The following is a 12,848-nucleotide window of genomic DNA, read 5'->3' on the forward strand; positions in this document are numbered from 1 at the left end:
TGGCTGAGAGGATTTGCAGTGAATGCGCTCGTAGATTAGCCAAAACGCAGTCGTCGCTGTTTCCTGGACGACAAGTGCTGGGCAAAATGGGCTAGGCCGGGCACCCGCAGCTAGCAGGTGGCGTGAGCCCTGCGCCTGCGTGGTGAGGCAGGGCCTGGGCACCCGCTCACACAGCTTGATACATATTCGTGAGTATAGGAGTATTTGTTAGTGTTACACACAAGGCGCAGCCTGCATTCGAAACCAGGCAGGACCAACGCCCCGGGTCATAATAGAGAATAAAGTAAAAAACATAGGCCTGCAGAAACAGAGGCCTTCGGAAGGGAAAAGTGAGATTGTTAGAATTGAAGGGTATGCGCCTGCCACTTACTCGTTTCTGGTGGCCTCTGCTTCCAGCTTGGCGATCTCCGGGTCCACGGCAATGCCCGCATTCCTCAGCTGACGCTTCAGTATGTCGACCTGCTTGAAGGCGTTGCCGAGCTCGAGCTGCAGACTCTCGTTGGCCTTGGTCAGCGTGCTGACTTGCTGCTCGCCCAGCAGTTTCTGCAGCGTCCACTTTTCGATGTTGGCGTTCTCTGTGTCCTTGAGCTTCAGAATGTACTCTGCGGCCCGCAGCAGGATGGAGGCCTTGCTGGACTCTTTGACGGGCAGCAGCTCGCTGAGCTTGTTAATGGCTGTGTTGATGTTCTCGCGGCGGCGCCTCTCGACCTCCTTGTGCGAGTCCTTGCGCTGCTGGCGCCATTCGGCGGACCCCGTGACGGGCGCGGGCTTGCGGCCGCGGCGGCCGCTGCGCTTGCCGTCCTCGTCCTTGAGCGACGCGTCGTCGTCATCCTCGTCGTCCTCGACTTTGGCATCGTGCACGTCGTGGTGGTGGTGCGCGTGGTGTGCGTGGTGCAGCTCGTGGTTGGGGTCGTCCTGGCCCCCCATGAACCCACCGTATGCGGCCGCCGCCACGGCCGCAGCTGCTGCCGTGCCATCGTGGTCTTGGTCGTCCTCGTCCTCGTCCCGGTGCACGTCCTCGTCCCCGGACGCCGGGTCTTGCTTCTCCTTCAGCAGTTCCGCATCGATATTGCTTTGCTCTGCGGCCTCTGCGCGTTGCCTCTTTAGCTCGTCGTTACCGACTTCAACGTCGTTGGGGAGTAGTCTTTTGGCCATGTTTGATGGAGTTGTATGTGTCTTGAAACGTGACAAACACGTGTAGTACTGGAACTTCTTGTTCTTAAAGGTGGCGTGGGCTTGTTGTCCACAGATTTTCGTTTGAATTAAAGGTCATGTTTTGGACTTGTTCATGGCACAAGACATCCACGTTATCAAAATTTGCGTCTCGTGCCCCGTGAAAGGTAGGGTAACGTCATGGTTGTTCGTCGTTCGCGATAACTTGAGGGGCCATGTGATGTATAGTGCGGGTAATACCCTCGTGGGGTGTGATGATCGGTTTGTCCGGGTAGCACGGGCCATACTCCCGCAAGCGGCTAATTCTGAAACAGTTTTCGAGGCCGTTTTCGAAGCTGGGGCGTACAGGGTTAGCACTTGTGTCCGGGCCTCTGCGGTATGGAAGGTGGCCAAAAAGGCCGGGCTGCGCTGGACTGCTCCGACGCTGTTGCTTGGAACTTCGAGAGATGTTATGTCATTGGGTACGAATGAGACGCGCTATTTCTGGTCCTGTAATGCGGTATGCCCTACTCAGAAGGAGCTTTCGGGTCACGGCCAGTGATGGCAGCGCGCTTCAGCGGTATGAAAATGCTTCGTGAGGAGGGTTTTTAGCTGAGTTCCATTTTGTTTATTTTTCGGAGTGTCTGTTAAACTAGATGTAGTTAATGTTCGCTATAACATTAAACGGAACCCACAGCACCGAAAAACAGCAGAGGGAGGAAGACACATCCCCGCGGTCCACCACGCCGAACTCTCAAGTTGGTATTAAACATGCAGTTACAAATTTAATCTTTTACTTCATTATATAAATTAGCGAGCAACTCTCGCATATGGCAGCACTCGCCTGTTATCTTCGTATTAGGTTTCTTCTTCCTTTTCCCTCGCGTCAGCCCAGATATCCTTCTTAGTGCTGCTGTCTTCATTCTCGTGTACTTCCTTGTCCAATTCCGCAACTTTATCTCCGTGCAAGCCTCCATTTGGCTTCGCGGGGATCTCGGCCTGCTCCTGAGGCAAGACGGTTGCACTGCTGTGCTCTTGAGGCAAGGCGGTTAGATTGTCGTTCTCCTGGGGCAGAGTATTCGCATTGCTATTGTCCTGTAACGGGATAGTCGCACCTTCATGTTCTTGGGATGGGGCGGCCGCATTGTCCTCGTTCGCCTTTTCCTCACTCAGAGTAGGCAGCGATTCTGCCTGGGCCTGGACCAGAGGAGGTGCCGGTGTCTCAGCGATCGATAACATCGACTTCGACTTGTTCTTTGTCTTGCTCAGAAATGGATTAGAAGTGTGTGCGAGTTCCTCCTCAGAGGCCTTGGCTGACGTGTTCGCTGCGGGAGAAAACCCACCGTTACTCTCGTAACTAGAGTGTCTTAGCTCAGGAGCCTTTGGCACCGCGTGAGGGTTCTCGTGCACACCGGCTGAGATCGAGGCCCACCAGGGGTCTTCCAAAAGGTCCTGCATCGTGTACCGGGTTTTAGCGTCGGGGTCTGCTAACCTCCACGCAACCCTCGAAGCTCCCCCACTTTGGAACTCGCGGCCAAACTGAAACTCGCTTCCTGGACCTGGGCGATGATTGCCAGGCTTCCTGAACTGCGGGTTGATGTGATCCACGTAGTTGTTGTAGGAGAGGACGTAGGACCTAAACTTGGAGTCCGTCTTGTAAGCGTCCAAGAATGGCGAGCATTGGTACACCAGGACAAAAAGCAGCATACCTAATGCCCAGCAGTCCATTTTGTGAGCGTCATACGGCTTCTTATCCTGTTTGGTTGCATTATCGTCGTTAAAAGCCATGACCTCGGGCGGTGAGTAAGGCGGAGATCCCACGTAGTTCTCAAAAAGACTTACGGGGCTATTCAGGTCATCTGGGTCTTCATGTCCCCAATCAGAGATACCAAAATCTGTAATCTTGGCAGTACCTTCTTTGTCAATTAAAACGTTCTCAGGCTTGAGATCTCTGTGGACAATGCCCTGACTATGAACAAACTTAATACCCTCGACAACCTGCCTCCAGTAATCGAACTTTTCCTTTAAGGGACGCTTCTTCCAGGTCGGCCTCGAGATGAGCGAATAAAGATCTCCCCCGGAACAATACTCCATAACGAAGGCCCACCCTCTTGTCATAAAAGTTGTGGTCGATACCTTTACCAAATAAAAAGTGTTGGCAATGTGCGGATTTTTACTCAGGCGCTTGGCGAGAATAAACTCCTTAGAGCAACGCTTGTAAAAATGTTCAGGCTCCTCGTTCCTCAGTAGCTTGAACTTCTTCAGAGCATAAAGGTCTTTCTTGTGGAATAAAGAGCGCACAGTACGCACCTCACTGGAGCCCCCCGAACCCAAGTTCATATCGTCAGCTGTGTTTCTTTCAGGATAGCAGAAATTATCAGCCAATTGAACGCTGTACTGCCGGTAACCCTCCGGTAGATACTCGTTGGGATCTTTCAAAGGTGTTGGAAGTAACGGAAGCTCTTCCTTGCCATCTTGCAGATAAAACGACAGTCCGTGCTGAGAACTTGAAGTGTTGTTCTTTGAGAGAGTTCCATATGGATTGTAAACCATATTGGACTCGTTTGAGGATGTCTTGCGCGAGATAGGGTTCGATCCGTGGGTATTTGACTTCCTAGGGGCGGCAATATCGGTGCCTTTGCCTAGGGCACTGAAAGGTGACTCAAAGCCAGGGTTCCTATGCGCGATAAAAGGGTTCACGTTATGTGAAACCGCACTGCTGAGCGCAGGGTTCGACGAGGACTGAATGAGATGATTTGGAACATGGTTTTGCTGCGGTAAGATAGCGTGCTGGTTCTTTCTGTGAAGCAAGGAAGAGCTTCTACTGCGACTCTTTTGCTCACTCTCAAAGGCGCCATGCAGCATTCCCATACCAGTTCCGGCTTTAACTGGAGCTCTGGAGCGGCCGTCAGGCTCATGGTGCGACTGCGAGCGATGGAATATCTTTCTTAGCGAGCTCATGGCACGAACAGAGGAGCTGCGGTTCAAGCCGCGAAGGTCCTTGGCGTGCTGCTCCCGTTGACTTCTTGGAGGTAGCTCAGCAGCCGCTTTGCTCTTTTTCTCAATGTCAGTGTCTCGACGGCTAACTTCCGAAGATGGTGCGCTAGTTTCTTTCATATTGCTTGGCACTACAGAGTTCACAACATGGGAAGATCCTCCGCTCTCAGCACTCTTTGTAGACGCCATTTGAAGTCCGTACGCCCAAGAGGTACTTCAGATTAGGGCTTTCAGTTAGCTATAACTCGACCAGTTCGTGTTACTAACGGTACGCTCACGGAAGGCGGAAGTAACTGGCACGCTTTTTGTTAAATTACCCCCTTCGTACTACACTACAGCAAAAAGCCTACTGTCCCACGTGATAGAATATTACATCCTTGTTTCTAAACTAGCTCGTCTCTTGAGGGCTAGTGAAACCTCACATGAGCGTGAGCCTACCACCAATCTGATTGGAGGCCTCGCCCGCGGGCATGTTCGCATCTCTATCCTGCGAAAAGGTATTATAGATAGCACTTAGTTTTTGGAGTTCGCTAGAAGAAATGCTTGGCTTGGTTTCGGAGGAAGCCTCAAGCAAGTCCTGTATGGAAATCTTCGGGGCACCAGAGGCCGCACGCTCGTCTTCAGGCTTATCTGAATTTGCCGATTTTTGCTGCAGGCGGTCTAAAAACTCAACAGGCAGACCCTTGGTTTCGTCCAATGTGAAGTACTCAAACGACGGCCGCGTCGCCGTTTGCTTCTCCTCCTTTAGCGGCGCGGAGGCCATACTCCGATGCACAGCCTTCAAGTACGCGTTGTAACAGAGCCCTTGCAAATCAGCCCCCGACATACCATCTGTGGCGGCCGCGGCGCTGCTCAAGTGACAGTCAGGTTCAAGTTCCATGTTGCCGCTTGAAACCACCGCCTCCAAGATCTCCAAACGTTCGCGTTCATCCGGCAGCCCGCACAGAATACTCTTGTCTAGTCTTCCTGGTCTTAGAAGTGCAGAATCTATCAGATCGGGCCGGCTGGTCGCTGCGAGCACGTAGACGCCTTCTAGGCCCTCAGCTCCATCCATTTGCGTAAGCATCTGGTTGACAACACGGTCAGTAACGCCTATCGAGTCATGTCCTCTTTTTGGAGCGATTGAATCGAACTCGTCAAAAAAAAGGATACACGGCTTTGCAGCTTGTGCCCTTTCGAAGATCTCTCTTATATTCTGTTCACTGGCGCCAATGTATTTGTTTAGTATTTCTGGACCCTTAATGGATATGAAATTAAGGCCGCACTGCTGCGCCACTGCACTTGCCAACATGGTTTTCCCACAACCAGGGTAGCCGTACAGCAGAATACCGGACCTTAATCTGAGGGGACACTCCGAGAAAATCGGGGCATATTTTGTTGGCCATTCTAGGGTTTCTAAGAGCATATTTTTAGCCTTATGCATAGCTCCTACGCTTGTCCACTTAACGCCGGAATTTTTCTGCAGCTTTATACCGCGGTGCGATGATGGCGTGAAAGTCGCAATGCTGCGTTCAAAGGTTTTACGAGTCAACCCTGCTCCGATGTCATCTTGATCGCACAGATGTTCGAAGAGCAGTTTGTCACAAAAAAGTAAAATGTCTTGAGGAGAGTAGCCCTCTGTTTCTATTGCCATCATAGATTCGTCTAAATCATCGGAGAGTTGTAATGACTTCTCGGCAACGAAATTTTCGAAAAAGATCCTGCGCTGGTCCTTGTTCGGTGGAGTCAAGGGCCAGGTTTTGCTAATTGTATGCCTAGAAAACAGCAGCTGATTCAATTGGTCTCGGTTTTTCGCAGTTAAAAGCACGCGAACCATGCGCGAGTCCTTGGAGGCGACTCTTTCGATTTCTGCTGCAAAAAGCTGGCTCAACTTTGAGGATGCGTCTGATGAGGCATTACGAGTTGGCTGTTCTTCTTCGGATTTGGTGCTAGGAAAGAGGAGTTCCGAGTTATCAAGTATTAATAGTGAGGGACCATGCCAGTAGCAACAGGAAATTAACCTATGTAAAAGCTGTTTCATCTTTGCAAAGTTGGTGCTTTCAATAAGGCTTTCACAATCTACATAACTCACATGAAGGGAAGTAGAGTTCTTGAGGTGGTTTTCAAGTTCCTTTACAAGTAAAGTCTTTCCGACACCACTGCTTCCTGTAACCAAAGTAGTTCCCGAAGGGACAAATGGCAGTGTCAGATACGCAGCCATATCCTCAATCAGCTTTTCAAATCCTAGAGGTTCTTTGTGTATTTTAGGTGCTTCTTGCTCAGGCTCTCTTCGCGAAATCCTCACCGCAGAGTCAAGGATTTTAATGCCCATCTTATTCTCATTCCATTCGCAAAACTGTACGTGCTTTCCATGTTCAGACACCAATTCGAAGTACGCGAGCTTGCTTGGTAAATAAGCCTTGTCAGTTAAAACACAGCCCGAGAACATAGTTTTTATTTGTTCAGAAAAGGATTCATCAAAATAGGAGTTCTCACCATTTAGAACAACATCTGAAGCATCTTGCGATCGATCGACTGGATGGATAAAGACTGTAGGCGTCGCAGCTGCGACGTGGTTGCTAATATACTCGATTTTAACCTTTTCACCGTTTTTCTTTCGGACACCAAGAGATTCCCAAGCGAGGTCGGAAACCACGGCCTGAGAGCTTTCAAGGTGCTCAATTACAACAACTTTAACGGCTATCCGTTGAGCGCATTCTATAGCGGTATCGTCCGAGGGGCGATCTTCTTGCACTTTCCCTTCCAGCGGATTGCGAACGATAGACACAAATGCCAAAGGCGACTTTATGTCTCCAGGACTGACGCCTACCGAGTATCCTTTAAGGTCTTCGTCCCAACAAATGCTTCTCAAAATATGCGGGCTGTGCGTTACGAAGGCCTCAAGATGATTCTTAGGTTTTCCATTAGGAATTCGTGACTTGTTTAGCATTGGGGAAATTACCACAAGAGTATCCGTTCCAAGTCTTGCAATATCAAGGGTCTCAGGAACCAACCGTTGGATCTTGAACTTCGCAATGGTTCTTTCAACGTAGCATATAAGAATGGAATTCTTGGCAACAATCCTTGTTTGATGCAGTATGTCGTCCTGTAGGAAGCGCGCATTCCTTTCGACAACTTCCCAATCGTCGCTCGTTTGCGGTTCAATGTAAACCTCTTTGGCTACGAGGTTCTCACCAAAATGTTTGATCGTTAGGTCTACGACATTACCGTCCCGGACACCGTAGGTTGCTGCCAGCACGGGGTTGATCTGGATCGCAGCTTGTCCATTCAGCCCCTGGGAGGACTCGAAACCATCCCATCCCACTGAGAATTCGTACTTTTCACCGCTTATCTCGATGCCGTATTCGTGAACTGGAATGGGGGAGTTTTCCAGCACCTGAACAATCGAGCTGGGGAGCCTAACAAAATTGCTTCTTATTCCATCATACAATGCAAGCTTAATGCTTTGGAATTTCAACTCGCCACTGCCTGAGGTCATTGCACCGCGGAATCGGCGGTAATGCTTATAATAGTCCCTACCTGATTCTGATGTAACAATTTCAACTCGAAGCCGAAAAAGACATCCTAAGTGGAACTCTTTAAAAAGCTTTTAAGAGCACCGCCGTTCCACCGGTCAGCACCCTGGAAGGAAGCCATGTCAATAAAGTTCGTTATATGCCTGAATAAACAAGGTGCGCTGCGTCTAATAAGGCTCTTTGAGCCTTTCTCCGGAGATGCGAACAGTAGCCAGTCCACAATCGCGCAAATATACAAGCTAATATCGTCAAGAGACCACAGGCATCAGAGCAACTTTGTTGAATTCTCGGATTCAACAAAGCTCGTCTACAAGCGATACGCCGGGCTGTACTTTGTTATGGGCGTTGGTCTACAAGACGAAGAATTGATCTATTTATCACACATTCACCTTCTAGTCGAGGTTTTAGACGCCTTTTTTGGTAACGTTTGCGAGCTGGACATCGTTTTCAACTTCCACAAGGCTTATATGATTCTAGATGAGCTCATAATAGGCGGCGAGATCCAGGAGACTTGCAAAGATGTAATTCTAGAGCGCGTCAACTATTTAGACAGACTAAGTTAGAAATACATAAAATCCTGGATATCTGCATATTCCTGCATGAATGCGCTAGTTGTGGACCACACCATGTCATGGACCTGCTCGATGGACTTGCCTGAGGTCTCAAGAACCTTGATATGTGCCTGACTGTAGTCTGGATCCTCGAAGTCGTTGAAAAAGGTGGAAAACTGTTCACGCACCTTTTGTTGGAACGCCGAGTTCTCGTAACGCTCGTCGCCAAACCCTTGTCGCAGCTCGCTGCCTTGATTTGTGAGGAAAAGTGTCAGGTCGGGCTTGAGAAGTCCCACGTCTGATTGCAAGCACCAACGCAAATCCATCCCCGGAACTCCCTTGGCCGCCGAGTACGCGACACCAGAATAAACGTAGCGGTCAAGAACCACGTTGCGGCCTTCAAGCAGCAGCGCCTTTATCTCTTCGGCAACCTCCCATCTGTTGGCTGAAAACAGGAGGTGGATGGCTTGATCTGGTAGAAGGAATGATGGGTCTGTCAGGTACTGGTTAATCAAACCCCCAATTTTAGTAGATCTATCTGGGAACTTGATCAATTGAGAGTCAGGACCGAGGCGCTCAGTGAGCTTACCCGCCTGCGTACTTTTCCCCGTCCGGTCAAGGCCCTCGATCAGAATCAGTTTTCCACGGCCCATGACGATGCTGCGATGGGAAGCGGTAAGAGATGTATTTTTTCGACCGTGTATAAGTGTCTAAGAGAGACTAGTGCACTGCTAGAGCCTGAAAAGAACGCTAACAAGTGCACCAATTGAGGCGCAAATGCCGGCCTGGAAAGAGTGGAGTAAAGTCTCATCAAGCTGTCCCTTTCCCTCCTGCGGTCCGAGGTTCGCTCCCAAAAAGCCATGTCAGAGGTTGAACAAAGATGAAGCTTTTCCCGAATCAGCTCATGAGTTCTCCTACCCATACTTAGCCATAGCCCCATACAACTGTGTTTCCCTCCCCTCTACAAAATCTGCGGTTGTATCGCTAGCTTCGGCTGCGCTCACTGCTGTTTGCGGCGAGCGCTAAAAACTAGTTTCTCAAGGCAGCTTAAGGTGTGGGAGCAAACGCAGACGTCACAGGCCAGGCTCAAGGTTATAGCGCTGGTGACTAACTCCACGAACTCTTCAGCATGCTCGAGTTTCTTATCTTTGTATAGCCAGATATAATGCCCATAGTCTTTACCTCTTCCAACAATTCCTCCCGGTGGCCAAGTTGGTTTAAGGCGCAAGACTGTAATGTGTTACGAAGAAATCTTGATATCGGGCGTTCGAATCGCCCCCGGGAGAATTTTTTGCAAAACTTTTTTACACCATCCGAATTCTTTCGGAAGCATTAGCCGCAGACGCGTGAGATGGGCATTTTCCGGCGGTCTAGCTTCTATGCTACACAAGTCATTATCTTTTTATATATTTCGTCTCTATAATATGCAATACTGTATCTGTTTTGGAATGCACCTCCTAGCGGTCCATGTTCATGTCCATGTCCATGTCCATATCCACATCCTGCGACTCCGGCGTTTCGACCAGCGTCTTGCCGTCACTAGTCCCGTTGTCGCTGTCGTCGAATTCTTCCAGATCCTTGTCGTAAAGGCAGTAATTGACTGCGGTGATATTGTCTAGGCTCAACCTGCTGTTGTAACTGCCGTTTATGAGAGCCGACCCGTAGCCCTCCAATATGTAGTCTTCAATTTCCACGTACGGCGACGACGTCGCAGAGTCGCTGGAGTTTTGGCGCGCACTCATGGCTATCGCACACACAGCATCGTCTATCAGCGGTGGCGCTTCTCTTGTGTTTTCCGCGGGGGCAGCTCTCCCCGGGAAACTTCCCATCGATGCCTTTAGCCGCTTCCTGGTCGGCTGTTGCGGCCCGTCGCTGCCATGTTGTAAGTCCCTTTTCAGAGTATTTCCCAAATCGCCGTTGAATCCTGTGCCAAACTGCGGTACCATTTCCCTGCGCTGCTATCGACCTTCAAGACAGCTCTCTGTCCGATAATGATCACCAGTTGTTGTAGTCGCTTTTAAGAAATGTAATGGAAGAAAAAGGTTCTACGTCAATAGTGACCAAACCATAATGCGTTTTTCCAAACCTAAAAGCGCAGACAAGCTGATTTACCGCTAAGATACATAACGACTACTGGTGAATAGATTCGGACCGCAGCAGGATACGCGTGATACAAGCTTCAAAAGGTACCACCATGGACCGTCTCAACTCCCTAGAAAAAAGTCTCCCACCAGAACGGCCCGCCACCGATCAGGCCATCGACAAGCTGAACCAGCAGGTTACTCAGGAGTTCAAAATAGCCGCCAACGCCGTGACGAGTCTCTACCGGCTTTCGTCGGAGCGCAGCTCTCTCAGCAGGCACGCAGGGTATGCCGAGTGTCTGGACGACGTCCTACAGCAGCTCGAGAGCGGCCGCACCGCGGAAGAGTTGCGGCAGTGGTGCGAGAATCGGAAACACGAGATTCGCGGCTCCGCGGCGGCGAAAACAGACTCGAGTGCTCCCACAGTAGTAGCAAGGACTCCCGCGGCGCCTGGCACGCCAGCTAGTGGCGTTGCCGCGCCGCTAGGCTCTTTCGCTTCCCGCGACAGGCGCGCGAAGCCGAACCGGGCGAGCGTCGCGCAAGCAGACCCCGAGCGCAAGATTAAAAAGCCCAGAAACTGGAGTAACCGGTCTGAACCCTAGCCCGGCTGACGCGGCCGCTCTATTCCCCGCGGCAAGATTGTGAATTTTCCTCTAGCCACGCTGTAGCGCCCCACAATAGGGTCTACACTTGGCTGCACTACTGCAGCAGAACTCTGCCCAAAAGCTAGAGAAAAGCACGAACTACACACAAGCTACTCAAGCCAGAATCATGTACAGAAGCCGAAGACAGAAGCCGAAGACATAAGCCAACGACAGAAGCCAACGACAGAAATGCTTCTACCGCCCCGAGCCTTGGCCCCGAAACTCCAGAACAACCGATAAACGCGCAGGGCTACCAGACCTCTGGGCGCCCCATGCTCTCTATGCTCCGGTTTCCTTCTGCCTCTCTCGCGCCGGCCCTCGCCAGAGCCTCCGTGGGCGCAGCCGGACTTACCGTAGCTGCGTCTTATAGACACCGTGCGCACGTACTACGAAGCGGCATCGGGCATCATAGACGTAGGGCACGCGTGCGTGTTACGTCATAACCAACCTTTACCACGTGACCTAGCACTCGAGGCTCGCGATGCCCTCCTATTGCACGCATTATACCGGTCCATTAACTAATCATTGCGTTCCCGCTGGGCTCCTTGTGTGTGTCCACAGCGGCCCCTGCGGCATCCCCGCCGCGGGAGCTCTGCGTGCGTATCCCTCTCTGACCGCTCTTCTATTGCGTGTCCCCGCCGTAACGGGTTAAATGCAAACAATTACATGTTCTTGCAGCTAATTCTTGCGTATGGAAAAAAGTTTCCCGAGGTTTTCTAGCGGGAGACAGCTACGGAGAAGGCATTTATAGCAAACAAGGAAACTTCCAAGCAAGGCTTTCGCCAGGGTCGACCCGACAATTTTTCGGCGTGGTAGATATAAATCTTCAGGAGAAAAAGACAGCTCTCTCTAGACTAGAACCTTTGGAAATTGAAAAATTCGAGAGTTTTGCAAGCGCAAAGGTTTCACAAGAAGTTAGAGAAACGATTGGCACAGGCTAATTAGCGCATATCCCTTTCGAACGACTCACTACGCAACAAGATGGCCCTTTTGAGCGTTGCTAACCGCACCGTGACCCTACTGTTTTTGGCAGGTAACACCCTGCTGCTGATTTTGATTATCCTTTCCGGAGCCACGACCAGCTTCCCCGTCAAACGCTTCTACTGGCTGCAGGCAGACACCAGTGGACTGGGCTCTGCGCCTTCGGTGTCCAGATGGACTTTCTGGGGTCTGTGCGACTACACCAACGGCAACCTGAGCTGCAACGACCTGTCCCCTGCATACCCAATCTCGCCCAAGGACAACTTCGGCACCACGACCAACATCCCTTCGGACTTCATCAGCGACAGAAACACCTACTACTACTTGACCAGATTTTCTTTCTGTTTCTTCTGGGTTGCGCTCGCTTTTATCGGCGTGGCTTTCCTGCTGTACGTGATTTCATGGTGCTCCTACTCGTTCACCAAGGTGGTGTTCATCCTCTCCACCGTTGGCGCGCTCTTCGACATCGCTGCGGTCTGCTTGCAGACTGCTGCCTCCGTGATGGCCAGAAACGCCTTCAAGGACGGTGACAGAGACGCCAAAATCAGCGCCACGCTGTTTGGTATTGCCTGGGCCAGTGTCGCGTGCTCCCTGTACATTTTCTTCGGTACCGGTGCCGCTTTCATCCGCAGAGCCTACCAGTCTCACAAGGAGTACGTTGAGATGCAGAAGTACAAGGAGCAGGCTTTGATGTACCAAGGCAAGCAGCAGGCTACCTCCGAGATCCCAGACGCCGAGTCCTACGGTATTAACGAGGACTTGGAGCACAACCGCGCCACTGTTGCTCCAGAGACTCAGCCAGAGGCCCACCACAGCGGCATCAAGTTCTTCAAGATTAGAAGAACCCAGAAGGCTGGAGACCAAGAGTCATTGTAATCTGCCCAGTGACGGTCTACTGTTATTTCGCCTCACTGGCCGCCCTCATAT

At 51.0% G+C, this 12,848-nt stretch overlaps 8 protein-coding genes and 1 non-coding gene across 9 annotated transcripts; 4 read left to right on the top strand and 5 right to left on the bottom strand.

Annotated features, from left to right (window-relative positions):
* Positions 1-366: 366 nt before the first annotated feature.
* CBF1 (Cbf1p) lies at positions 367-1,155 on the bottom strand (the record flags this gene model as incomplete). Its single annotated transcript, XM_002552297.1, has 1 exon — positions 367-1,155. One exon carries the CDS (start codon positions 1,153-1,155, stop codon positions 367-369), a length of 789 nt encoding a protein of 262 aa, XP_002552343.1.
* Positions 1,156-2,010: 855 nt separating this feature from the next.
* Positions 2,011-4,338, bottom strand: PTK2 (protein kinase PTK2; the record flags this gene model as incomplete). Its single annotated transcript, XM_002552298.1, has 1 exon — positions 2,011-4,338. One exon carries the CDS (start codon positions 4,336-4,338, stop codon positions 2,011-2,013), a length of 2,328 nt encoding a protein of 775 aa, XP_002552344.1.
* Positions 4,339-4,567: 229 nt separating this feature from the next.
* Positions 4,568-7,627, bottom strand: PEX1 (AAA family ATPase peroxin 1; the record flags this gene model as incomplete). The annotated part of the gene is made up of 1 exon (XM_002552299.1): positions 4,568-7,627. One exon carries the CDS (start codon positions 7,625-7,627, stop codon positions 4,568-4,570), a length of 3,060 nt encoding a protein of 1,019 aa, XP_002552345.1.
* Positions 7,628-7,783: 156 nt separating this feature from the next.
* Positions 7,784-8,227, top strand: APS2 (Aps2p; the record flags this gene model as incomplete). The annotated part of the gene is made up of 1 exon (XM_002552300.1): positions 7,784-8,227. The coding sequence occupies one exon, from the start codon at positions 7,784-7,786 to the stop codon at positions 8,225-8,227; it is 444 nt and encodes a 147-aa protein (XP_002552346.1).
* Positions 8,224-8,868, bottom strand: CDC8 (bifunctional thymidylate/uridylate kinase; the record flags this gene model as incomplete). The annotated part of the gene is made up of 1 exon (XM_002552301.1): positions 8,224-8,868. The coding sequence occupies one exon, from the start codon at positions 8,866-8,868 to the stop codon at positions 8,224-8,226; it is 645 nt and encodes a 214-aa protein (XP_002552347.1).
* Positions 8,869-9,412: 544 nt separating this feature from the next.
* On the top strand, positions 9,413-9,501 carry KLTH0C02750r. The gene is given in 2 exon segments: positions 9,413-9,451; positions 9,466-9,501. It is a non-coding gene; the product is annotated as a tRNA-Tyr (tRNA).
* Positions 9,502-9,672: 171 nt separating this feature from the next.
* KLTH0C02772g (KLTH0C02772p) lies at positions 9,673-10,161 on the bottom strand (the record flags this gene model as incomplete). The annotated part of the gene is made up of 1 exon (XM_002552302.1): positions 9,673-10,161. One exon carries the CDS (start codon positions 10,159-10,161, stop codon positions 9,673-9,675), a length of 489 nt encoding a protein of 162 aa, XP_002552348.1.
* Positions 10,162-10,409: 248 nt separating this feature from the next.
* KLTH0C02794g (uncharacterized protein) lies at positions 10,410-10,898 on the top strand (the record flags this gene model as incomplete). The annotated part of the gene is made up of 1 exon (XM_002552303.1): positions 10,410-10,898. The coding sequence occupies one exon, from the start codon at positions 10,410-10,412 to the stop codon at positions 10,896-10,898; it is 489 nt and encodes a 162-aa protein (XP_002552349.1).
* A 1,023-nt stretch (positions 10,899-11,921) lies between these two features.
* SUR7 (Sur7p) lies at positions 11,922-12,797 on the top strand (the record flags this gene model as incomplete). Its single annotated transcript, XM_002552304.1, has 1 exon — positions 11,922-12,797. One exon carries the CDS (start codon positions 11,922-11,924, stop codon positions 12,795-12,797), a length of 876 nt encoding a protein of 291 aa, XP_002552350.1.
* Positions 12,798-12,848: the final 51 nt, after the last annotated feature.

This window comes from Lachancea thermotolerans, assembly GCF_000142805.1.
Source record: "Lachancea thermotolerans CBS 6340 chromosome C complete sequence".
Taxonomy (NCBI): domain Eukaryota; kingdom Fungi; phylum Ascomycota; class Saccharomycetes; order Saccharomycetales; family Saccharomycetaceae; genus Lachancea; species Lachancea thermotolerans.